Below are 25236 nucleotides of genomic sequence, written 5' to 3' on the forward strand. Positions count from 1 at the left end.
GCATGCCCTCAGCTCCTGCCTGTAGGCTCCCAGCATCATCTGGTGGGCCACTATGTGAAACAGGATGCTGGACAAGATGGGCCATGGGCCTGATCCAGCAGGGCTGTTCTTATGTAAAACAAATATGTGAGAAATATAATGCCCTTATACAAATCTATGGTGCGGCCACATTTGGAGTATTTTGTTCAGTTCTGTTCACCATATATTAAGAAGGACACTGAAGAACTGGAAAAGGTGCAGAAGAGGGCAATCAGGATGATCAGGGGCCTGGAACACCTTCCTTATGAGGCAAGGCTATTCAACATGAGAGCCACCCACATTCTGACCTCTAACACCACTGTTTTCTGTAATCACTGAGCCCTTGATCTCTCTTAGATTTAGCCTAAATCCTCACTGGGATCATTTCTGATGATTCCATAGAGAAAGGCTCAATTCAGATTATCACACCAAACCACAGTTTATACTCATCAGAATTTAGAAGCCAAGCTCCCAAACACAAAAGGCAAACCACGGTTTAGAACTGTTTATCTGCTTTCATCCATTCAGCACTCCAATTGCTATGGTGCTGAGCAACGGCTGAGAGAATATTGTCAATTCAGACATCATGCCAAGCCACAGTTAGCACAATCTGGTCTGCAAATCAACTTCAAACCATGGATTTTGATTCTGGTTTGCAGGCTAATAGCGGGTCACATAATTTGTCAATTCAGACTAGTAGCCAAACCATAGTTAAGCTTCCTAAATTTTATATCAGTTGAGTCATATAACCAAACCATTTCTTTCAGATGCACCGAATGCCTCTTTATGATACAAGTGTACCTTTAAAATACATATTTTGCATAATCCACAAGAAAGGTTTTTTAAGACTGTAACCTATTAAAACAACAACTGAGTGAACAATAAACTTCAGCCACACCAGCTATTTGAGGTTCTCACCAATTGTTTATGTGGACTCTTGTACCTGAAAAATTAGAGGATTTATGCTGACTCCTGTATACAATAAATATTTACTGTAACTAGCTACCTATTTTTCACTGTACAGCACTGTAGTGCCACTAATTTCACGTTTTCCAGTGCTTCTAGGGTTTGATTATCAAGCTGGGGAGAAGATAAAAACTGCAATTCTGAGCCTACTGATTTCAGCTATGTGGGCACAGAATGAAAGCTTCTACATATCATCAAAACCTTATCTATGAACCCACAATATTTGGTGGAGGAGCAAATATGCAACCTTAAATCTCGTTTCTTCTTTGGTTTCAAAAATCATCTAAAACTTTTATTTCCTCTCAGCAATAGGATGAAGACTAAAAGAACAATCCCATCATTAAAACAAGTAGATGGGAAGCCCAAGGACCTGCATACCTCCCTGATGCAAAAACTATTTGCACCATGGTGCTATGCATCACAGGCACAACTCAGCCTTCTCAATAAATCCAGATGTTACTAGTCCACAATAATTTTTACTAGCTTGCTTGCCTATGCATGTCTACATCAGTTCTTTGTAGCACACTGGAATTGATGACAACAGATGAATCTATTCTTTTTCAGTGAACAAAAGCTTTTCTACCTGGTCACCTAGAGGCTATTCTTACTTGCCATAGGTGACCAGGCAACTTACAGACCTGATTCATGCACCACCCAAACATGCTCAAATGCTGACGGACAATATGGGGGCACTTTTAACATGGGAAATAAATTTGTCCTAATCTTTATCTTGCTTAATGTCACAACAATCCATTCTGCAGACAGGAAAATGAATATGGAATGACAACTTCTTCAAAGCCAACCAGCACATGATGGGTTGAACAGGGATTTAAATCCAGGTTTGTTTCTAACATGCTAGCCCCTTGGACCAATTGCACTGGTGTAATATTGAAGCCAGTGGAATTACTTTGGTGAACGTGGACAGCAGAATGCCCATCACTTCGCCCCCAACTATTGCTCCTCAGTTCCATTATTGTGAATTGCTAGGAATAGCAGCAAAACATCCTTGGCCCAATACTATTCTAGCACCTTGCTCAGCAATGTATGAAATTGCCATGGGCTGGTTAGTGACTGCAAACATAACAGATAAGATACCAACGTATAACTCAACACAGAGAGACCATTTTCTTGAGAGATAGTTATCCTTCCTCCATTTCACAGATAAAGATTAACTCTCTTATTAAAGACATGGAAGATTTAATTCAATACCACTCTAGTAAGATATCCCTTACAATTCTGATATTTATAAATTACAGTATATTGACAAGCCTTAAATCAGACAATGGGGAAAATGCATTATTATTAGTGCCTTACTGCTATCCTCATTTATTTTATATGCATACTAATTGGTGGGTACAGTTGATAGTGGATTATAAAGTGATTATAAAGCCCAAGAATCCTCAATGTTTTATCCCTGCACATCTGATGTAATTTGAAAACACCCCCCTTTTTAAAAGGGGAGATGAAAATACTTTAAAAAAAATGCGAACACTTTGCTTTACTGCTCAAAAACAAGCAGAGAGAAATAAAGCAGACGACTGATTTCTCACCTTCTTGAGAAGAGACAATGGGTGGCATGTAATCTGGAATATACTCTTTCCTCTCTTCTGCATCTTTGCTTCCAGGCTGGGGGAATTGCAGAACATTATTCTTGCTGACAGGGAATGAGGGTATTTGATGTGCAAAAGTGACTGGCTCAATATTGAGTATGTAATCTTCCAGTTCATGCAGGTTGACCCCCATAAGCCTGAAGGCTTCACCTACGTCCTCCAAAATGGGGTCTGTCCGCCCATCTGTAACAAAACAGGAATCAGTTGTAAGAAACGAACATCACAAGCACATCTTGCACACAGGAAATATGTCCCCTTAAGTCACTTTAAAAAGCAAAGCAACAAATGACCTGGAATGGCCTCCCAATAGAGGTATGCCTAGCCTCATCACTGCTTACTTTTAAACAGGCAGCACAGTCCACTTTATTTCAGCAGAACTTTGCAGAATTTAGTTAGTAATCAGGATTTACTATTGCTATTTTAGTCTTGTTTTGGTGTGCTCTGTTTTAATATTTGTTTGTAATTATTTTTATTTCATTTTATTGTATACCGATTGTATGGTTTTAATGTTGCAAACCATCTTGAATACTCCTGTAGAAAGGTAAGGTAGAAATAAAAATATTATTGTTTTAAAAGTTACTATAAGGAAGAATCCCAAGCATCTCATTGCCTGGATGCCCAAAGATCTAACGGTGGTGACTAGTAGAGATGTGCAAATCAATTGAAGTCAAATCAATTCAATCTCAAAACGGGGTGACTCGGGTGATTTGAACTCAAATTGAATCGCCCTTAGAACAAAAGGCCTGAATCAAGTTCAAACCAAATAGACCCAGATTTGACCTTGAATCACTCAAATTGATTCGAGTGCCATTTTTTCCAGGGAGAGCTTGTCTACCAATTGGGGGTCTGTGAGTAGACCAGCCCTCTGAGGTGGGCTGACATGCTAAGTCTGGGGTAGAGGGCTGGTCTACCCACCAACCCCAATGGGCAAACCAGCTTTCCCCAGAAAAAATGGCGCTTGAATCACTCAAATTCAGGGTTGATTCATCAAAACAGCTGGCCAAGCCAGTTGTTTTGACAAATCGATCAAGGATTTTGCTATCTGATCTCAAATCATATGGGAAACTTTGATTTGTGCACATATTTTGTAATTAGGAACATCAACATTTCTTAAGCCTCCAAAGGGCTGGCATCTAAATGTTTGATGCTAGGCTACCAAAAATTTGAAATAATATTTCTACATCTGGTTCTGATATTACATATAGGGCTGCTAAAATAATGACATCGAAAGCATTTTTATCCATAGACAGTTACAAATCAAAGACAAGCATGTCAAGAATTCCAGAAGCAGGTCAGTATGCCTGCATTTGACTCGTGAGTAGATACAGACAAGTGGAGACCCGAAACAGATATTTTATCATTTATCTTTTTCTTTTTCCATCACCTTCCAACCAGTTCCTACCCAGACAGCTCCGTTCTAATACATGCCTCTGAAAAAGATATCCTATTTGGTTGCAGGAACATGACAACATTCATCATGTCACATGGCAGGATATAACAGAAAACTACCGTAGATGTCCATATGATTGAAGTCCTCTCATATGAAGCTTATATTAGAAGCTAACAACCCACTTACATATTACTCTTTACTCATAACCGTGCCGCCCCCACCAGGGGAATTTAATTAATCCCCCACAATCATTACATCTTGCTTCCCTCCACCAAGAAACAGGGATTCCCAGATGTTGACAACTACACAACTCCCATCACCATCAATGGCCTTTTGCTGGGAGTGATGCTGATTGTAGTCAACAACATCTGAGAATCCCCATTACAGGGAACACTTCCCCCAAACCTAGCTCAGCCCAAGGGTACTTAATTCTACTGCATTCACAGTTTCACACTAAGTCTATTTATTCCCCTGTCCTAAAATGAAGTGTCATTGGTGCCAGTTGTTTCTCCAGCGACAGCTAGTAATGCTCATGTCTATAACAATGCTATTCAATTTTTTCTCTCCACAACCATGCCATCTCTTCCACCAAATCCAGTGCTACCAACTGCCCCACCTGTCCCTTCCATCCATCCAAATTACAAGATAGTCTTGAAAATCTCCACGCCCACCCCCAGAAGGCAGTCCTACTATTTCTCACAATTCTTGACAGTTCCACCATTGATTCCTCTGCTCCAATTTCAAAACCCACAAATTCCACAAGTATCAGATGGCTTGGCAGTCAGACAGTATTTGCATTTTCTACTGATCCTGGCCCTCCCTTGGGTAGGTATGTATTGGGAAAGGAGAATGAAGAGCTATGGGGCAGAGGACAATGCTATGTAAGGCTCTGAAGGCGAGGAAGGATTAGAAGCTTGTACAGGATCCAGGAATGGACAAGAAACCAGCACAAAGATTTGAAAGCAGAGGTGCGGGGTGGTGGGGGTGGGGTGCTGCATGGTCAGAGCAATGAAAAAAGTGAATTATTTTTGCAACAGTGTGCTAGATAGAGACAGGCAATGGAAGACCAGAGAGGAAAAGGTTAGAGCAGTTAAAGTGAGAAATGATGACGGACCAGAATAAAAATACAGTCCTACCATACAGGACCGTTGCAAAGATCAATGGGTGTGTGTTAAAGAGTATTATCAGAATGCTCAGCAAGGCTTCTTCTCTGTCATCTCAATGACAATCCCGTTTCTCCTACTCCCAACCCATCAATTCCCCATGAAAACTACTATCGTGCATGTAAAAAAACAAAAATGACCACCCCACTGCTGATGTTGGTGCCCATCTCTCCTGCTTCGGGCCACCTTCTTCCACAGTGTGACCTGACCTGCAGCTCCTCCATCAGCGTATCACCATGACAAGCCTCCCCTCCTCATCCAACATCCCTTCATCATGTCAAACCTATGGCTCCCCTTTCTCCCAATCTGTTGCTCCCCAACCATGACAACCCTGTGGTTCTACTCCTCACATCCTGTTTCACCATGCTGTCACCATACCTACTATCATAACAACTACTATGAGCATGTATACACCAATTTTCATCAAAAGTTTTCATAGAAAAACACAAAACAAACCCTGGCCCCAAAGGGCTCAACCACCAGCAACAGCCACTGGAGGGATGCTGTGCTGGGGTTGGTCTCCCTCTGCTAAAAAGAAGGAAAGGTGCCTCCTTGCTCACAGCATCCCATCAAGGCTGTCAACTCACTAAAGCTATTCCTGGAGAGCAGTTTCTCCTGATATTTTTCACAATATCAAGCCATGAAGATCTCCAGGACTACTTTCAGGAGTCACTTGGAGATTGAGGCTGATTCCTGGAGCCTCCAGGCCAATCCTGGAGAGTTGGCAACCTTAGGCTGAAGCTATTCTGGAATCCCCCCTCCCACCAATGTTGTCTTCCATGAGTCACCTGGAGACTGATTCCTTGAAATTCCATGCCAATCCTAGAGGATTGACAACTCCAGACTGAAGCTATTCCTGGAGATCTGTGTTCGCGAATGTTTTTCAGGTTTCAAGCCTTGGACATCTCCAGGACTGCTTTCAAGAGTCACTTGGACAATGCTATCAATTCCTGGAAACTGCAGACCAATCCTGCAAAGTTGGCAACCCCATACCAAAAATATTCCTGAAGATTTCTTCTCTGCCCTACTTTTTTTTTTTACACTATCAGACCATGCAGACCTCCAGAACGGCATCGAGTCACCTGGAGACAGATGCCAGTTCTTGAAGTGTTGGCAGCACCCAACAAAAATGAGGGGGGGGGGGCACAGAAGAGCAAAGTGCACTCATGGGTGGGCAGGGTGTGTCTGAAACAGAAAGGCAGGGGGGTAGTGTGGGGGGCAAACCAGTTGTCCAGGCAGGTGGGTTGGTGCTTGCCCACACCTGTAGTTCCCCATGCCTTGGAGACCCAGCCCCATAGACACTTTGAGACCATAAGGGAGGAGAGCTGATCCTGTGGTAGCAAGCATGAATTGTTTCCTTTGCTAAGCAGGGTCCACCCTGGTTTGCATTTGAATGGGAGACTACATGTGTGAACAGCACTATTCCTGTTAGGGGATGGGGCCACTCTGGGAAGAGCATCTGCATATTCTCTCTGAAGGAGAGGAGAGCTGGTCTTGTGGTAGCAAGCATGACTTGTCCCCATAGCTAAGCAGGGTCTGCCTGGGAGACTTGATGTGTGAGCACTGCAAGATATTCCCCTCAGGGGATGAAGCCGCTCTGGGAAGAGCAGAAGGTTTCAAGTTCCCTACCTGGCAGCATCTCCAAGACAGGGCTGAGAGAGATTCCTGCCTGCAACCTTGGAGAAGTCGCTGCCAGTCTGTGAAGACAATACTGAGCTAGATAGACCAATGGTCTGACTCAGTATATGGCAGTTTCCTATGTTCCTATGTAAGAGAGCTGGTCTTGTGGCAGCAAGCATGACTTGTCCCCTTAGGTAAGCAGGGTCCACCATGGTTGCATATGAATGGGAGACTAGAAGTGTGAGCATCTGAGATATTCCCCTTAGGGGATGGAGCTGCTCTGGGAAGCGCATCTAGGTTCCAAGTTCCCTCCCTGGCAGCATCTCCAAGATAGGGCCGAGAGAGATTCCTGCCTGCAACCTTGGAAAAGCCGCTGCCAGTCTGTGCTGACAATCCTGAGCAAGATGGACCTATGGTCTGACTCAGTATAGGGCAGCTTCCCATGGCACTCACGCCCAGCTCCATCCCTGTGACAACCCCCCCCCCCAACGTCAGGGCTTTCCGCCGCCGCCAGTCGCCATGACAACCGCAGGGCACCCCTCCTCCCCGCCGACCGGACTCACAGAGCTCGCCGTAGCGCCGGCAGCCGCGGCCCAGGGTGTGCAGGTAGCGCTGGAGCACGTCGGTGAGGAGGTCGCAGGCGGAGAGCTGCACGGAGTCCCAGCCCAGCGCCTGGCACACCTGCGCCACCGACACACGCAGCAGCCACCGCGCGTAGCTCTCGCACATCCTCTCCTTGCTACTGCGCTTGCCCCGCCGCCGCGTCCAGCCGCCGGCGGGCCCAGCGCGCAGCCATGTCCTGGGCAGAGGGGAAGGCGCGCTCACGCCCGAGACCCCTCGCCCGCCGCTGTCGCTGCCGCCATCTTGGGGTCGCCCCGGCAGCCCGCACCGGCCGAGCCCAGAGCGCGTCGATAGGCGGCGCCGTGCCGGAGCTGCGGACACGCCCCCTATCGATGACTCCGGCTTCGGCTCTCCAGTCCAGGCTGCGGGGAGGAGGAGAAGCTCGAAAAGGACGAACACACACACAGAGAGGGAGTTTTGCTTGCTGGGGAGGGAGGCTGTGCTTGAATGACTTTGGAATCATGATTGCTGTCATCCTGCTCCTGATTTTTCGATGCACTGATTTTATTTTATTTTCATGTATTGCATTTCTAGCCACCACCACCCCTCCAAAGCCTTTCGGCACCTTCCTATGCTGCTGCCTGATATAGCTGGGAAACATACCAGCAGGGATTCGAACCAGCAACCAGCCGCCCAGAGACGTAAATTTGGAAGGGGTATAAATTTAATAAATAAATAAATAAATAAACAAACAAACCTCTTGCTCGCTAGGTAAAGGTAAAGTGTGCCGTCAAGTCGATTTCGACTCCTAGCTCCCACAGAGCCCTGTGGTTGTCTTTGGTAGAATACAGGAGGAGGTTACCATTGCCTCCTCCCACGCAGTATGAGATGATGCCTTCCAGCATCTTCCTAGATCGCTGCTGCCCCATATCGGTGTTTCCTACATAGCAGCAGAGATTCGAACCATCAGCCTTCTGCATGTTAGTCAAGCATTTCCCCACCGCACCATTAGGTGGTTTATACATCAAATTGCAATATAAAAACAAAACACTTTCACAGAATAAAAATAAGAGTTGTCGTACTCACTTAATTCTGTGAAGTTTTTACTTAAATTTTCTTTTACTCTGAACTGTTTTACTGTTGTGAATTTGTTTCACTCTGAATTTTTAATTCACAGAGTAAAACAAGTTTCACAGAGTAAAATAAATTTCACATAATTAAATAAGTATACAACTCCCATCATCCCAAGCTACAATGGACAAAACACACACACCACCCTGCAGTAATCATGGGAGTGAGATCTTGTGCACAAAGAGCCAGAGATTCATCTTCGCAGTTGCTGTAAACAGATTAATGCAGATATTGCTCTGGAATATGTCAGATGAGATAGATATAAATATAAATATATTTATAATATTGTTCTGGAATACAGCACAAGGAAAAAATGAGCCCTCTTACGGGGAATCAGTAAAGATAATAGATGATCCTAAACATCACTTTAAGATATTAACTTATTCATTTGTTATACATAAGGCTTGAGCCTTCCAGAAGGATATCTAATATATCCTATAAATGAATAAACATTCTAAAAGACAGAAACAGCAGAAACTCAATCTTTCCCCTGAACAGCATTATGGCATCATTTGTACTAGTTCTCAACAAGATTCAGCCTCAGTGCTTGCTTCTGGTACCTGCAGAGTAAAATCCTGGAATATGCAAACTTTTGCTTTTGAGCATGTGCAGAGCCTCTGCCTCATAGCTGGAGTTTGCCTCCATAGAACAAGGACCTCCAGGACAGTTGGCAGGATTTTCAGGTAGGCTTGAGCCTGTTTTGCACAAATGCTGGAAGTGCCCAATGATTTGCTAAGGCTGCCCCCACCCCCCAAAAGGCACCTATAGCTTAAAAAATCTATATAAAAGCCTGAATTTCAACAGCATTCCCTCATCAACATATCAAAAAAGTAAAATAAAGCATTGGCAACCCCCAGCACAGCATCTCTCCTGTGGCTGTTGCTGGTGTCTAGCTTGTTTCTTTTTTAGATTGTGAGCCCGTTGGGGAGAGGGAACCATTTTATGTATATGTGTGAACCAGCGTGGTGTAGTGGTTAGAGTGCTGGACTAGGACTGGGGAGACCCGAGTTCAAATGCCCTTTCAGCCATGAAAGTAGCTGGGTGACTCTGGGCCAGTCACTTCTCTCTCAGCCTAACCTACATCACAGGGTTGTTGTGAAAGAGAAACTCAGGTATGTAGTACACCGTTCTGGGCTCCTTGGAGGAACAGCAGGATATAAATGTAAAAATAATAATAATATTGTTTGCAGGGAAGGTGGAAGTCCCCAAACAGCCTGCAGTCAAAACATGTTGCCACAGGATACTATAGAGTTGATTCTTGGGAATTAAGGTTATTTCCCCCACAAAAGGACCGGCAAAAGTGAATTCATGGCTGGGTATGCTTGAATTCTCCAGTATGTTTTTCCATAATTATACGAGACAGCTTATGTAGATTCCAAAGGATGTTCCCTTCAAGAGCAGGTACCAATATATATAAGCACATATGGAATTGTTCCCATTGTTTGTCGTTTTTATATTACATCACACCTATAAGGCTCAGAGGATAGACAATTTTTATGATCAATCAATAATGTAGGCTTGCCAGTACTGTTTGTGTACTAGATCCCCCACTAAAATGACACCCAAATGAGTGCAAAATCACAGGTACCATGCTGGTTCCTTAGAAGAAAATGTCTAAGTAGGACAATGCTCTATTTAGTACCAACCAAATGTGAAATGTCAATAGAACTCATCATCCAGCAAGTAGTAAGCCCATGGGCATCTTGTAGGAGCTCCAACAGCCAGTTTGTAAAAATGGAGTTTGGGAATTTTATTTTGCAGATATCGATCAGCAGGTGAGATGGTTTTAGCAGAAACACAGGGCTGCTTAAACAAAAGCAACCAAAAAAGTGGGCTGCAGTCTCCTCTCTGCCGATTTTGGAAACTTGGAAGTCTGGAAGAACATCCAATACATTTCATTTTTATCTCATCTGCCTTTTAAGAGCTAAAGCCAGTTATAGACCCTCCCCGTTATCGTCATAAATCCACAAGTTGGACGAGAGAGAGGCTGACCCAAGATTCTAGCCCTATTCACCCACTACGGTCAATATCCATACAATCTGTGTGCAATGTACACAGCGATGGAGCTGTATGCAGGTACAGTCACTCACATGCTACGCTGAATGCAGGTAGAGCAGCAGTACACTTCCTATCTGTACCCAGTTCACTTTTTAAATGAACACAGGTACGCCATTCACACAAAAAACATGTACTGGTAGGAACATACAGCTATCTGAATGCAAGTACAACATAATGTTGGAATAGGGCTTTTCAGGTGAGCTGCATAGCTAAACAGGGATGTATTACACACTTTTCTATCCTATTGCAGGTTGAAAAAAATGTTCTCACACACACTAACTGCAGAAGATTTTTGTAACCTAAAACTAAGAGCAACATCAAGCTCACTTAAGGAAGCTTTAATTGCAAGAACAGAAGTACAGCATTCTTAAGGAGACTCACCCCTTTCATATTCATGCGGAACCGGCAGAAATAGCTGTGTTGGAAAGCTTTTGCATTATAAAGATCCAATTCCCTCTCTCCAAGAAGCAGCATTAATTTTCCATGAAGGATTATATTTTTTTCTAATATTAAAGAGGGGCAGAAGTTAGCCAAAAAATCCTCCCTTGCATTAGCTATCAGTGTCTGCCGGCAAATTCCGTTTCTCCCCAAGCCAACAGAAGCTGGGCATTTGTCCCATTTTAAAGCATGCCTGGGCTGGAAGAATTACATTCTAGTCTAAATTGTGCTTTGAATCCAAGTGGAGGGCAAACCCGGGGGGAGAAGGGGGTGCAGATCAGCCTTACAATTGGTTTTAATTAATAGTAGAGGCAGGCAAATGCCTATGTTTGAAGAGGCAATTAGCCCCTTTTTGGCCAACCCTGTTAAAGTAACATCTATGACAAGAGTTCTCAAACTTGTGCCCCCAGGTGTTGCTATGATGGAACATAGAAAGCTGCCTTATACCAAATCAGACCAACGATGCATCTAGCTCAGGACTGTCTCCAGGCCTGCTCAACTTAGGCCCCCACCAGCTGTTTTTGGATTACAGCTCCCATAACCCCCAGCCACAGTGGCCAATAGCCAGGGGTTATGGGAGTTGTAGGCCAACATCTGCAGGAGGGCCAAAGTTGAGCAGCCCCGGACACTGACTGGCTGTGGATCTCCAAGGATAGCAGCCTTTACTAGTTCTATCCAGAGAGGCCTGGGGTTGAATCGGGGGCCTTCTGCATGCAAAACAGATGCTCTACCACAGAGCTATGACCCCATTCCACCTAGATAAAGCTGTCATAATGGAGGCAGAAAGTCCATCTGGCTCAGTATTGTCTGCACTGACTGGCAGCAGCTTCTCCAGGGTTTCGGACAGGAGTCTTCCCCAGCCTTACTTGGAGATGCCACAACCTTGCCTGGAGAGCCATTGTGGTTGGGGATGATGGGAGTTGTAGTCCAACATCTAGGCATTCAAGACTAAGAATCTAGGACAATCCTAGGCCTAGTGCTCACCAAGGTATAAAATGTTTGGCCTATACCACTTCATACTAAAGATAGGGGCTCACATGATAGAAGGTTCCTCCACAACCCTCACCTAAAAAAAAAAATTAAACTTTAGGAAGATTTGAGCCCACCTTTCTCTCTGACATGCTATTTTCCACGTGGAGGATTTTTTTGGAAACTTCCATCACACAAGCCCCCACTTGCAGTCTAAGATGGTACAGCCCAGACATCAGTTTACCACCTCAGTAAGAGAAGAGAGCCACAGAGACAACAGCAAGGAAATATTCTACAAATTCCCTCTCAAAGGAGGAGATAGAGTTCAGATGATACTCTTGGCTGGAAGTCCACTGAAACCAAACGGGGGCATTTTATCTGCTGTTGGATTTCATCTCCTACATCAATCTGCCTGTGAGCTTTAACATCAAAAAACAGTCTCCAAACCTTGCAACAAACTTGAGTTTTGGTGTTCCCTGCTCTTGCACAGCTCATATTTCAAGGAGGGCTGGAACGAGAGGCTGGTTAGCATTTGCCAGTGGACTACACCCAACAATTCTTACTTTTTTATTTATCGATGCATGCACACAAAGTATCTTTCAGCATTCTTTTATGAAAATGGAAAAGCTGGCAGAGGGTAAAAGACTGCTGCTAACGTATATTCCAGTCCAACCACCCCCACTTTCACATATCCCAAGAAGCACACCTGCTCTTTCACGTAGGACTTTTATTGTAATAAGATTTACAAACAGTCGGGGGTGTTTTCCTGAACATTCTTCACAGGACAACGGACCAACCATTCTGTCTCTATGGAAAGGAAGTGGAACAGACTGCTTGCCAGAACAGCTCCTCTTCTTTACCTAGAAATACAAACATTGTATTAAGGAAAGTTTGGACACGGTTCTGATGAATTTGCCACCTTGCTTTGTTACCAGTTTCTGCTGACCCTGAAAGAGTTTCCCCATTTCAAGTTCTCTCCTTGCTGTCTTAGTCTCGCAATTCTTCCAGAGGTTTCGCTATCTAACTCATCCAGTACAGCTGCACCATAAGCATTCTGCAGAATCAGTCGCAGTCAGAAAGTCATTCAACAGGATGGTGTCTGCAAGGTCTCACCCAGTTACTTTCCTCTCAATAGCTTATGGAGGTAAACACTTAGGATGCAACCTTTGATCGGTTTGATTAATCAACCTCTAAGACTAAAAAGGCAGCTATGATTAACTGGAAAGTACTTTTACAAGGAGTTAATTATTTAGTACTTCTAAAAATTGTAGAAGCAGGCCCTGAGAAGAAGTCTTTCCACCATTCACCCACGCAGGAGGGGATGGCACTAAGATGACACCTGCTGTGGTAACAGATGCATGATCCAAAAACAAAGCACATGTATTACTTCACTGTTTTAGTTCATGGAAGTTCATTTATTAGTAGGCTATAATTACTCTGGAATAATAATATAAAGACATGAGACTTTTGTACTGATTATTCAAAGTACAAAGCATGATTCTACTAGAGACCTTCACTGCATACATCAGAGTCCTCTGCTACACGCATGGCATTGATTTTAAGCAAAACAGTGGAGTAACACAATATGCCATGCAATACAAGACACATTTCCAAACAAGCACTTCTAGAATACAGACAAAAGCCATACAAATAGTACCTTAAGGACTAGATTTGACACTTTGTTTTCCTGTTCACCTCCCCCAATCACCTTAGTACCTACTTTACTGCAACACTATACCTGTTGACTTTGGATGAAATTCACTCCTGATTAGCCTCTACTTCCTAATGATGGTGGTGGTGTTAAAAACAAAATAAAACACAAACAAGCAGTGAAGCATCAAGTCATGCATATTAAGGCAAAACAAGCACAGGTTGAATCAAACATGCAATGCAGAGTCAGAATGAAAACTGCTCCAAGAGTGCTCATTAAACACCCACGAGTTGTGTTACATACAAATTAAAGCTGCTGATATGTACAGGTTAAAAGCACAATCATTTCCAGTTGCATGCAAGATTCCATCCCCCCCACCTGCCCCCGCACAAGGCAAATTATGCGATTTCAGGTGCAAGTTAAAGATGCATTTTCTCATTTCCACAACAGAGCTTCAGACAGCAGGTCACCAAGCCGGCACAGGATTAATGTATGGAATTCACTGACAAGAGATGGCGACTAATATAGATGGGTTTAAAAAGGAAATTAGCAAAATCCACTGAGAATATCTTTGATTGGCCCTTGCAGGCAGGAGTCTCTCTTAGACCTATCTTGGAGATGCTGCCAGGGAGGAAACTTGGAACCTTCTGCAGGCAAGCAGGCAGCTGCTCTTCCCAGAGGAGCCCCATCCCCTACAGGGAATATCTTACAGTGCCCTGCTTAGCAAAGGGGACAACTCATGTTTGCTAACACAAAACCATCTCTCCTCCCATGTGGGCTGTTTTCCTTAAAGGATCCCCACACTGACACTGGCCAAGTATAGCACAGCGCAGTGGAAAAGGTCACCTTTAGGTAATGGGACAGGGGCTGTGTGGGATATTCGGTTTCAGCCACAGCTTCACACAGGCCTAATCAGGGAGCCACTCAACTTTAAGTTGACGAGAGCCTGGCCATTGACTCCCGAGCCTCACAACGAAGAAAGCTGGACTAGATAGACCCAGCCTGCACAACATAAGGCCCGGCAGCCAGATCTGGCCCATAGGAACTTTTTTGCAGGCCCCAAGGTAGGAGTAGGAACCATGAACAGCAGGGTCCATGAAGAGCTCTAGGACTGCATGCCTAGAATTGCAGCTTAAAAGCAACTGTGATTGAGGAAGAGGAGGAGATGACTTGGTATTTATTTGGGGCTAGGATGCACTCCAGGTGCCCCACTGACTTGAGCAGGGATAGGGCCTATTTTATGGGTACTCTTCTCCTTGGTTAAAATTGTGGGTCCCTTGAGAGGGGGAAAGATCCATAAGTAACTAATAATTGCTTCCATTAATATTTTTAATAATTTTAATGTCATAATGCACTGAAAATTGACCTCGGGCCCTTCATGCCAAGTCGTAGTTGGTGCTGGCCTACTGGGGCATTTGAGTTGTGTGCCCCTGAGAAAGACCTTTGACATTATCCAGCAGGGCTCTTCTTAAATTCTAATCTCCATCCCACCAAAACATCAGGTCTCAGCAATGGAGGCTTAGATGCATTCTGGGTGAGCATAGCCCAGATCAATACACCCAGAGGAATGCAGGATGGATGAATCCATCCAAGGGCAGTTCACAGAGAAAAGCTTCAGTATCGGCCAACAGTTGCTTCAGCAGCCAGTTTGGGATTAACGGGAGTCCCAGGCAGGTCCATGTATAGGCCACGGAGTCATTTTTAAAGCACAGCAGAAGAACTTGCAACCTCAAATGCCACTCTTCTTTGCCTCCTCCCCAACAGCTTCAGGACCAACCACTCCAAAGCTCACCGTCGAAGACCTGCATGGCAATACTTACAAAGCAGCAGCACCAGAGATGATCTCAATAAGCTCCTTGGTGATGACAGCCTGGCGAGTGCGGTTGAACGTCAGCGTCAGCTTGTCAATCATCTCAGCTACAAAGAGAGGTGGACAAGTCAGGTGGACAAGCAGAAAAGAACATCAGAAAACCATTCTGTTTGTCCTCTGGCTGTGAGCAAGAAAGGGTGTGATGTACTCTGTTAAGTCACCTACAGCCACAACAGGGACTTGGAGATAACCAATGCTAGTTTTCCAATATTGTGGATTTGTAAATCCACAGGGGAAAAAGGAAGCCAAGTATTTATTTAAAATATGTATATGCGGCCCCTCCAGTATCAAGTACTCTGCTAGCCACTGTATGCTCTGAGAGCTCGTTTCCATGTTTTCACTTCCTACCACATGATCGGTTCCCATGCAAGAGCATGGCAGAAGCACGGACAAGGACTCGGCTATATACTACTTTAAAGACGGGGTCCCCAACCTGTGGTATGCCAGATGTTGCTGAATAACATCATCCCCAGCTACAATTAACATGTGGAGGTTGTAGTTCAGTAACATCTGGAAGGCCACAGGTGGGGGACCCCTCCCCTGAAGAATTTGTTGAGCCATAAAGAACCAGCTAGAGTGGCACAAATGCTGGGAAAAGTGGAAGGAAAGAAGAAGAGGACAACCAGCAGCAAGGTGGATGGACTCGTTGACGACAACAATGAATGCCCCACTGGGAGACCTTAAAGGCCAAGTTGAGGACACATCATCCTGGAGAAAATCTATCTATGGGGTCGCTAAGAGTCAACACTGACTTGACGGCACTTAATCAAATCAGAGTGGCACAATTCTACATATCAGCAGATGACATTATGGCAGCACAAGCAGATGCTGCTGCTGCTCACAACATCAGTGCGAACTGGTATGCCTAGGAGTGTGTTGGCTGCTGCTCATCTCTGTAGGCGCCCATTCATTCTTGACCTGCTGCTTCCCGGTCTCTTAACTATGGCAACCGTTCAGCCAGATTCTGCAACTCAGTAACTCATGGGATTAGTCTTTAAGCAGAACAGCAAATGAATCAAGAAGTAAGTTTTGCCTTTACTTCCAGAACAATGACATTTTCCAGTAAGTTACTGTCAAATAGAAAATTCCAAATTCCAGAGCATTTTAGAGGAGAGACAGTCTTCAGTACAGGATTTAAGAACAGGAAAAAGGAAAATGAGAGCTGTTTCAGATGTCATGTCAAACTATGATTTGACACTATGAGAATGAACCATCGAGGAGCCTTGGTATCACACATTCCTTCTCCCTCTCATGTTGAACAACTCCCTCCCCTCTTTTCTTGGTCAGAGAAAAGGTATGGTTTTCACCCATCTTGCAAACCAGCATCAAACTATGGTTTCTAACCCTGGTTTGCACAGCAGATATACTAGTTCAGATGAAATGGAAACTATGTTTTGCATTAAACCAAGAAAGGAAGGGGAAGTCCAAGCTGTAGTGACCAGCCAGCCCTCCCCTAAAGAGTTAACCAGAAGTGAACCCTGTCCTGACCAACAGGCTGGTGAACTCCAGAGCTCAGCCAATCAGCACACCAGGTGGGTGGGACCTAGAGAGCCGCTGGGGAGGAAGAGAAGGTTCCTTTGTTAGAAGAAGCAGGCTGGGAGTGCAGATAGCAGGACGTGTGGCCATGGAGTATGGCTGCAGAAGGATGACTACAATTCACTGCAGGGGCTTGAATTCTCATCCAGGATTTAGTGTCTCATCCAGGATTTAGTGAGTTCAAGACAAAAGGAAGCCAAGGTTTTGGCTTCGGGAAGTTTAGTCTAGGCAAAGTTTGTTTAGTCAGATTTTGCTTTAGACTTTGTTTCTTGTATGCATGCTTTGTATATCCCCGAAACTGGTCTATGATTGTTCATCTGTGACATAATTAGGCTAAGAAACACTAACCTATGCCTATCTAAGCCAGGGCATTGTAAGAGACTCTGCAAGTTTTAATTGTGCTTGTGTATTTTCCTACATATCTGTTCCTTGCAACTGGGTAATCATGATTTTTAAAGCATGCTACCCCAACTTCATCCTTTTGAAGTATTCTTGTAACTTACTGAGTATTTTTACCTGTAACTAAAAGCTGGAAAATCCTCAGAGAGAAGAAGTCTGAGGCATTTGAATAAAACTGTTTTTCTTTTTTGTTCTTTTCTTTTACAAGCCTCATCCAAGTGGATTTTTCACTCAGGAGAAACCGGGACGGGGGAGGAGGGAGAAAGGGGCTTCTTCTCTGGTGCAAAACACACCTAATCAGTCAACGGCTATCAGTTTTCTCCCAATGTGTAGGCTTGCACATGGAAGGTGGTTTTTTTGTACTTTTTAAATAGCAAAAGAAAGAGAATTTTCCCTCGGATTTCCACCCCAAGCCCAGGGAGGGTAAAGTTTTGTAAGAGAGAGGGATGGTGACGGCAGCCATTTCTGAACCTACCAAGAATCACAGGAAACTTTTAGGAGTAGCCTTTACCTGAAAGCTTTGCAGGGATGAGTCGGCATTTCTTTCCCTCACGTGAGCTTGCTCTGAGACAAAGGCTATAATCTGCTACATAAGCCAACTTGTGTAGTTGGCTACACAAGCCAAATACACAAGCTCATTTTCATAGTGCCAGACTATGGGTACCATATAGTACCGGACTATACACCTGAACCATAGTCTCTTCAACAATCAGGCTTGGAAGTGCCTGTTAGATTTTAGGAGTGATTTGAAACAAAATGTATTGCAGAGGTCTAGCTCTGCAGGATACTTGGGCTTTCTTTCGGTGAAACCAAGCCAAGTTTGGGAATTTTTTTAAAAGATAGATTAAAAGACATTCACAGAGAGATTGAATCTTGCCTCCTCACCACTCACACCTCTTACGTACATCTAGGTTGTTCCTACTGTGATCATGAGGCACTGTAAACTCCATCGAGTTTTACTTACAAGCATTTTTGCTGGCATTGTCCATGGCGGTCATTCTAGCACTCTGCTCACTAGTGGTAGACTCCTTCATTGAGTAGAAGATGATGTTGGCCAGCGTGTATTCCTGATAGTTTCGCAGAACATCTGCATCAATGTCATCATAGATACTAATGCTTTCTACAAAACCATGCACAGAAAATAAGGTTAGTTGATTATGGCGCTTTTTTTTTTTTTTTTTTAGTTCTTATATATAGCAAGTCTAGCCAGAACCAAGTGTCAAGTATGGAATGACTTTCAAACTTTTTCCAGCTTAACCATCAGTTTTTACAAAGTAGATCCGTAGCTCAACTGTCAGTAACTTATTTTTGCAAAAATTAGTGAATCCTATTTCGTTCCCTTTGAAAAAACAAAAGTAGCAAAAGTGGTAAAACATACTGTACATGAAAAATAAATCTATTATATATTTTGAACAATTTGTGCAAAGTAAAGTCATACTTCCCAATGACCTACAGTTACCAAATTTTGCATACACAATCCTGCCACTGAAATTAGCTGAATGCACTACCTTTTACACTGAAATATGCTGGGGGGAAGGTTTAATTGTTTAAAAGTTTTTTTAAAAGAAATTCTGAATATACTGTTCTCGTTCTCAGCATATTTTTTAACATTCAGTAGTCAGATCAGTAATTCAAGAACACCATGCCCAAGAGAAGAGCTTTCTCAGATTAAGATTTACTACAATTCACATTTGCCATATATGGTAAGTATTCAATTAAATGAGTCGTGTTTGGAGTTGAAATCCTACAAACGTAAAACTGTTCTTTTGCTTTCGTTTTGGACGCATATTAATTAAAAAAAGGTTCTATTACATGCATTTAATTTCTCCATCAGTGTGATCTATTCAAAAGGACACTGCATGGTCAACGACGGGCCACACCTACTAGTTCATATCATATTATTCTTTCAGCCCCAAAGATATTTATTTCCCACCCACAGATAAGAGTGATGGTTTGGCCTTTTGAGGCGAGTACATAGAGAAACAGACACCTCATGATCATCATATGAAATAGTGAATGAGAAAAAAATATCCCTGAACATGAGTTTACTCATGAACTTGCCAAATTCTATCTCTGAACTTACCAGCACCTGCAACTGTCTCAAGAGAATAGATTGGTTTCTCATCTGTCTTGTAGGAGATGACAGATCTGAAGGAAAAAGAAAGCTGTTCTGGAAAAATGTATTAACTTGCAAGAACCTGCCTGCCAAAAAGTGATACCAGTTCTGTGTTCCAAGACACCTAAAAGTATATAGAACAATACAAGTATTCCCATTGGCATGCTAAGAGAGATCTAAAGGGAAGCATACTTCATTGCCTTCCTACTGTCCACACCTTGGGCTCTGCCTAGTTAAACAGCTTGCCTTCCCTTTATAATTCACAATTCCGCTCAGTGGCTGGAGTTTACTGAAGCCATCTATTCTACTGCCTTGGTGTGGCACAGCTGGTATGCTCCCTGCCTATAGTTAACTGCAGATTAATTGAAGTTGAATCTGGGGGCAGGGAGTGAAGTACAGAAGATACTGCCTTGGACTAAGTGGTAGGATTCAGAAGTTTTCACAGGCTACACCTCAACTGTTTTTTGCACTTCCTACTCCTGTAATTTCAGCTATTATTCAACAGATTCATAGTGCTCTTTTCCCACTTTCTTATACCACACACACACATTCAAAAGTAAGGCATTCTAACTTAAAAGGGGCTCATGGTACTTGTAAAAGCACCTTGGCAAACAATTTTCAATCACACAATTCCAAATAAAATCCGTCTAGATAGTGAAACAGGAGGGCAGGGCAGTGAAGGATTCATTCACTCTGCATGTAACCGTTTACAATTTTTGCAAACTGAGAATCCTCTGTATAAGAGGACTCTGTAATTATGGCTGCCTTAGAGCAGCTCAGCTAAAAGTTCAGGACACTGAAGATTACAGACAGGACTGAACAGCTTCAGTGGTTAGAGCAAAGTCATGAGCAAGTGTCGTTTTGGAAGTTGCAAATAGCATTCGGCTGCCCAGATCTGCCTGCTCATTCCATTTTTCTTTTAAGCAGCAGCCCTTGCTGGAGAGAAAAGAAAAGCACTCCAAAACAGGATTCCACCATTATAGAACTCCATCTGCAACCCCACATTCTTTGCCTTCCAACCTAAAATGTGCTAAATCTCTCCCCACCCCCTCATCTTGAAAATGAGAGTTTGGGTTTTAAAATAACGGTTTTGTTTCTCTTGCCTGAACCGGTTGTAGATGACAGCGCCTTCATCAAACTCATATCCAGAATTCAAGAGCTCCAAAGCAATGATTGAGGCATCTCCGAAGGTGGGGGGCTTCCTTCCCACTTCTTTAAAGTTCAGCAGGAAGTTCTTGCTGTGTGTCCTAAAATGAAAGGAAGCTGGCATATAAAAGGAGTGCCTGATCTATGAAAGCAAAGAAGGTTTTAAACACTAGCACCACGGCACTTTTGAAAAACAGGGTCTAGTGAGGAAGGATTCTGGTGTTCTCGGCACATCTCTAGAAAGCTGACGCTGACAGGATGTCACCTCTGCACAGTGCCATTTTGGATCACTCAGCTTTGCACTCAGGCATTTTTTCAACGCATGTAAAGCTCTGGAACAGTGTAGGCAGGGATGCAGAGCTGCACTCATGCACCCTGGTTGTTAGGGCTACTGCCACTCTCAGCCAACTGGCTGGCCATTCGCTTCCTCCTTTGGAAGCCAGCAGCGCCTCGCAGAAATGACACTCTGCTTGCACAGCTGCCTGGAAGGGGAAAATGCTCCACCACCTCCTCTCTCCCCAGGCAAACCAGGTAAAGAGAGGGATGCTTCCGAGAGGCACTTTTCTTCCTCCATCCCCTTATAAGCAGCATGTTGGGCTGAACCTTTCAGTAGGGATGTGCACAAACTGGTCCGCAGGCCATGTTAGAGGCCTGCGAACTGGTTCGCAAGCGGCCTGGTCTGGCGGTTTCACCCCGGGGTGTGTGTGTCTCGCTTTAAGAGCGGGGGGAGTTGTAATTACCCCTCCCGCCACTTTCCCCCCCTCCGGTGCTCCATTTTTCAGTGAAATTTTTGCGTTCCTTCCTGCCGCCCCTGCCCCCTTGTTGACTGGTAAAAGCGGAAGCAACTTCTGCGCATGCGCCCGCTGCGCACACCACACATTGCATGTGCACGCTGCGCGGCGGGCACGCGGGTGGCAGGCACATGCACATGCGCGGAAGTTACTTCCGCTTTTACCAGTCAACAAGGGGGCAGGGGCGGCAGGGAGGAACGCTGCCGCCCCGAAAATTTCACTGAAAAATGGAGCGCCGGAAGGGGGAAAGCGGCGGGAGGGGTAAGTACAACCCCCCCGCCCTTAAAGCAAGACACACACCCCCAGCGTCGGACCGCGCCTCCGTGGTCCGTGCACATCCCTACCTTTCAGAAGGAGCCTCCACTCTCAGAAGCAATGTAATCACAACCTGTGAAATGAACTCAGAAGAATACACATTTACAGTGAGTTCAGCTTAGAATATGCCCACATTACCTTTGAAGGATACCTCTCAGCTTGTCGCCCACTCCAATCACCATGACCTCCTTGCCTGCATCTGAGAGACTACTGATCTGACTCTTGATGTTTTTCGCAACAGAGGTATGGATAGCACCACAAAGACCACGGTCAGAGGACACCCCAATGATGAGGTATTTCTTCTTATCCTCAGCTGGCTTGATTTCTGTTTTCTCATAGAGTGCTAGGAACAAAGAAGAAATCACTCACAGTGCAGCCAATGATAACTAGCCGTTTTCAAACATGTATCAAGCAAGCGTAGCAAAACTATTGCCATAAATTTATGAAGGCTACCAGCTTTAGCTGCCCCTAGCTAAGAATCTGGTTTACCCTGGCCCAAAAGTTGGAATTTATTTAGCAAAATAAAGCCCTTGGTCCCTTAAAACCATAGGTGCAAGTTCACAACCACCAACTCCAACCAAAGCAAACAACTGTCCATAGCAAGGCAAACAGGCAAATAGGAGTACCTGTCTGTTAGTCACTGCCAATATCTAGGCTGAAAAAACACCATTGATAACCTCACGGCACTGTTTCCCATGGTCCAGGATGAAGACTTAAAACACTGTTTCGGAAGACAGCTTTATATGCCTACTTAAAAGCATCTCATCAGGAAGATTCAAGTCAGAAAACACTAAGAGATGGGATTTGCCTTTATTATCATATAACTCTCTTAAACGTACCCGTAGCTAATCCCATGCATGGCAGCTCTCGCAAAAGTTCGCGAGCGAGCTGCGGGGAGAAAAGCAAACAGGCAGGCTAATGAATGGCCAGATGGCCAAAAGTGGTGCTGAGGAAAGCGGCGGGGGGGGGGGGCTGGAAAGTAGCGGCTAAAATGGGCTGAGAAGCCGGGGGGGAGCCAAAGGGGGGGCTGAGAACGAGGGAGGGGGCTGAGAAGGGGGGGGATAGCCAAGAGGGATGTGGAAGGGCTGAGAACAAGTGGGGGGGGGCGGAGAACTAGAGGCACAGATGCACTGCACCTGGGCCAGCTAATGATGATTCATTCTCCTCCCAGAAGTACAATATTTTTAAAAGGTAGTGCTGTAGATACATAATGACAAGAACAATGGCATAACGTTGTAACTAGAATACTCTGTATTCTGCATTACGTTTTGTTTGTAGTACTTATTTTCATTTTTGTTTAAATGCTATAATGAAAAAATTTCAATAAAAATAATTGTTTTTTTAAAAATAACCCTGTTTTAAACTCAAACAGGCAACATCTCTTACCTAATGACCCCACTCCATAAACCCTGGCAGGCTTTAACTCTCGCTCTGCACGAGAATACTTCGCCGCAGCAACCATCTTCATGGACTTGGTGATCTTCTGGATGTTCTTGATGGACTTCAAGCGTCGGGTAACTGCACAAATTTGAGAGTATGAACTGAGGCAGGAGTTTTTGAGCAGACATTGAGAAAAGAGTGACACTTTACAAAATAATTTTAAGCACCAACATCTCAAACCGATTAAAGCCAATTGAGTTGTAAAACAGTGAGGTGTGTTAGTTATGTAGCCCACTTAGTGAGTATTAGCACGTGCAAGTCACTGGCTCCTTTGAAATAATTGTGTGGAAATCAGTTGGTTAGTTGACTGTGCATCGTCAAGCTAAAAAACATTCCAAGTCCACTCTAAGCAATTTTGATCTTAATTAGTAATTATATGCAAAACACAAGAGGATGTTGTGCCCAGGTCAACAAACCAGAATATGCTCTTGAAAATAAATATAGAAGTTAGGGTTTCAAAAGTCACTCATGTCTACACTGCCAACCCACAAAAGTGCAAGTGAAAGGATAAATAAATACTCACTGTCTTTCAATGTTGCCATATTCCTAACTTGGACCCTGAAAAATTAAAACACACATTGCATACTTCAGTAAAGTAGGTAAAGCATTAAAGCACTAAAACGTCAGTACTTTAGCAAAGTACCAAAATACTTCAGTAAAAATGCTACTTCCTGTTGCTAAAGGAAAAAGTATTTAATAGCTATAGCAGATTATTTCCTTTCTAAAACATTTAACAAAGTCGCAGTTAGACAACCCAAGCAGTTACAAAATCAAAATACATAAAGACACAGAACCTTGTAGAACTAAATCAGTATGCATCAAGAAATGTTATTACTCCATCTGATCAGGTTTTCATGACTGTTGTAGACATAGATACTTTATGCTAGGTTTTCCTCCTAAATTTCCATGGCATACACTGTATTCTCAAGTGACCTTGATCTCAACCCAGGACCACTCATTCATTCATTCGTTGTAAGCCACCCAGAAACTTGTGTTAAATAATGTGTTAAATCTGATAGATAGATAGATAGATAAGTAGGCTTATTAAAGGAAATTCCTTATGTCATCAACCTCATTAGTTGTAGGATGTATTTGATCTTTGATCGAAATAAATGATTGATTGATTGATTGATTGATTAGTTGTAGGATACTACAGAGCCTGTATTGAAAAGCTGCTGCAGGCCAACGGGGAGATGCATCTGTAAAGGCGACACCCCAGCTGAAGGGATCAGCAGCTCTGCCTTCCAGAACACCTTTTGCAAGCAGCACCAAATAAGCCCTCCGGAAAAATAAACACAAGGACGTTAAAACCAACGCCGCGTTTCTGCAACTACACGATTCCAAACGTGGAATGCACGAGCCACTAATGACCAAGATATTGAGGAGGCAGGGGTCCCTGAGCATGTGCAGGGTGCATGCCCACCCCGCTCCCCAAGAGCCACCGCTCTCCCTTTCCCTGTCGTACCACTGCGGCTGGGAGAGCAGGGCGCCGCCGGCCACGACGGCTCCTCGGGACAGCATCCTGACTCCAACGGCGGGCGGCCTCCTTCTCCTGCTGCTGCGGCCTCTTCAGCCTCCTTCACGAGCTGCCCGCCCGGCCCGGCTGCTGAAGGTCAGAGAGCCCGCACCGCGCATGCGCCACAGGCTCACCTCAGTAAGGGGTAGCTGGCAACAGGTTTCTACTCGAGGAGGAAGAGAAGGAAGAGCAGCTATAGCTTCCGGGTCAAAGAGCGGCCAAACTATCCTGCATCTCTCTCTCTCTCTAGTCTGGACGTCTACTTCCGTGATCCAAACGCTTGACGTTTTCTAGACTCTATGGTTGCTACAGTCCCAGGCCAAGCCGACTTTCACCATAGAGAGGACGGGAGAGAGCGGCAGACAGATACCCCCCTATTACTCTTATAGACTTAACTGTATTCTGTCACTTTTTTGTTTTGTTTTAAATGTAGCTGGGGCAGAAGTAAGAGCCCACCCCACCCCCATTAATAGTAAACTCAGGATTTTAAGGTAGCTCTGATTAGACAGCAACGTATTCCCCTCCCCAGAGA

The 25236-nt window shown here is 44.2% G+C and overlaps 2 protein-coding genes across 5 annotated transcripts in view; both read right to left on the reverse strand.

Moving 5' to 3' along the window:
* Positions 1-7667, reverse strand: part of TAF3 (TATA-box binding protein associated factor 3) — a 193568-nt gene extending 185901 nt beyond the window's left edge. The window contains exons 1-2 of one of the 2 annotated variants that reach the window (XM_053254943.1): positions 7331-7667; positions 2535-2777 (exon numbers count right to left, since the gene is read on the reverse strand). In XM_053254943.1, coding sequence (XP_053110918.1) covers positions 2535-2777; positions 7331-7496 — 409 coding nt within the window. In that variant the 5' untranslated portion in view covers positions 7497-7667. The remainder of the gene's footprint in view (positions 1-2534; positions 2778-7330) is intronic. The other variant, XM_053254942.1, reaches the window with a different exon arrangement.
* A 4969-nt stretch (positions 7668-12636) lies between these two features.
* On the reverse strand, positions 12637-24878 carry ATP5F1C (ATP synthase F1 subunit gamma). Of its 3 annotated transcripts, XM_053255229.1 has the most exons (10): positions 24654-24878; positions 23712-23746; positions 23135-23266; positions 21887-22091; positions 20600-20743; positions 19464-19528; positions 18345-18500; positions 15396-15492; positions 13663-13706; positions 12637-12784 (listed from the first exon to the last, which is right to left on the reverse strand). In XM_053255229.1, the coding sequence occupies exons 1-9, from the start codon at positions 24707-24709 to the stop codon at positions 13700-13702; spliced, it is 897 nt and encodes a 298-aa protein (XP_053111204.1). In that variant the 5' UTR covers positions 24710-24878; the 3' UTR covers positions 12637-12784; positions 13663-13699. The 3 variants fall into 3 exon arrangements, with proteins under 3 accessions (XP_053111204.1, XP_053111205.1, XP_053111206.1); XM_053255230.1 differs by lacking the exon at positions 13663-13706 and having other exon boundaries at positions 24654-24877; XM_053255231.1 differs by lacking the exons at positions 12637-12784; positions 13663-13706 and having other exon boundaries at positions 15392-15492.
* Positions 24879-25236: the final 358 nt, after the last annotated feature.

The sequence above is a fragment of the Hemicordylus capensis genome, chromosome 5 (assembly GCF_027244095.1).
Source record: "Hemicordylus capensis ecotype Gifberg chromosome 5, rHemCap1.1.pri, whole genome shotgun sequence".
NCBI lineage: Eukaryota > Metazoa > Chordata > Lepidosauria > Squamata > Cordylidae > Hemicordylus > Hemicordylus capensis.

Coding starts and splice junctions, on each gene's coding strand:
- ATP5F1C (XM_053255229.1), bottom strand. CDS start 24,709: ATGCTGTCCCGAGGAGCCGTCGTGGCCGGCGGCGCCCTGCTCTCCCAG. Junction 23,747..24,653: donor CTGCTCTCCCAGCCGCAGTG/GTACGACAGGGA, acceptor TTAATTTTTCAG/GGTCCAAGTTAGGAATATGG. Junction 23,267..23,711: donor TATGGCAACATTGAAAGACA/GTGAGTATTTAT, acceptor AAATTTGTGCAG/TTACCCGACGCTTGAAGTCC.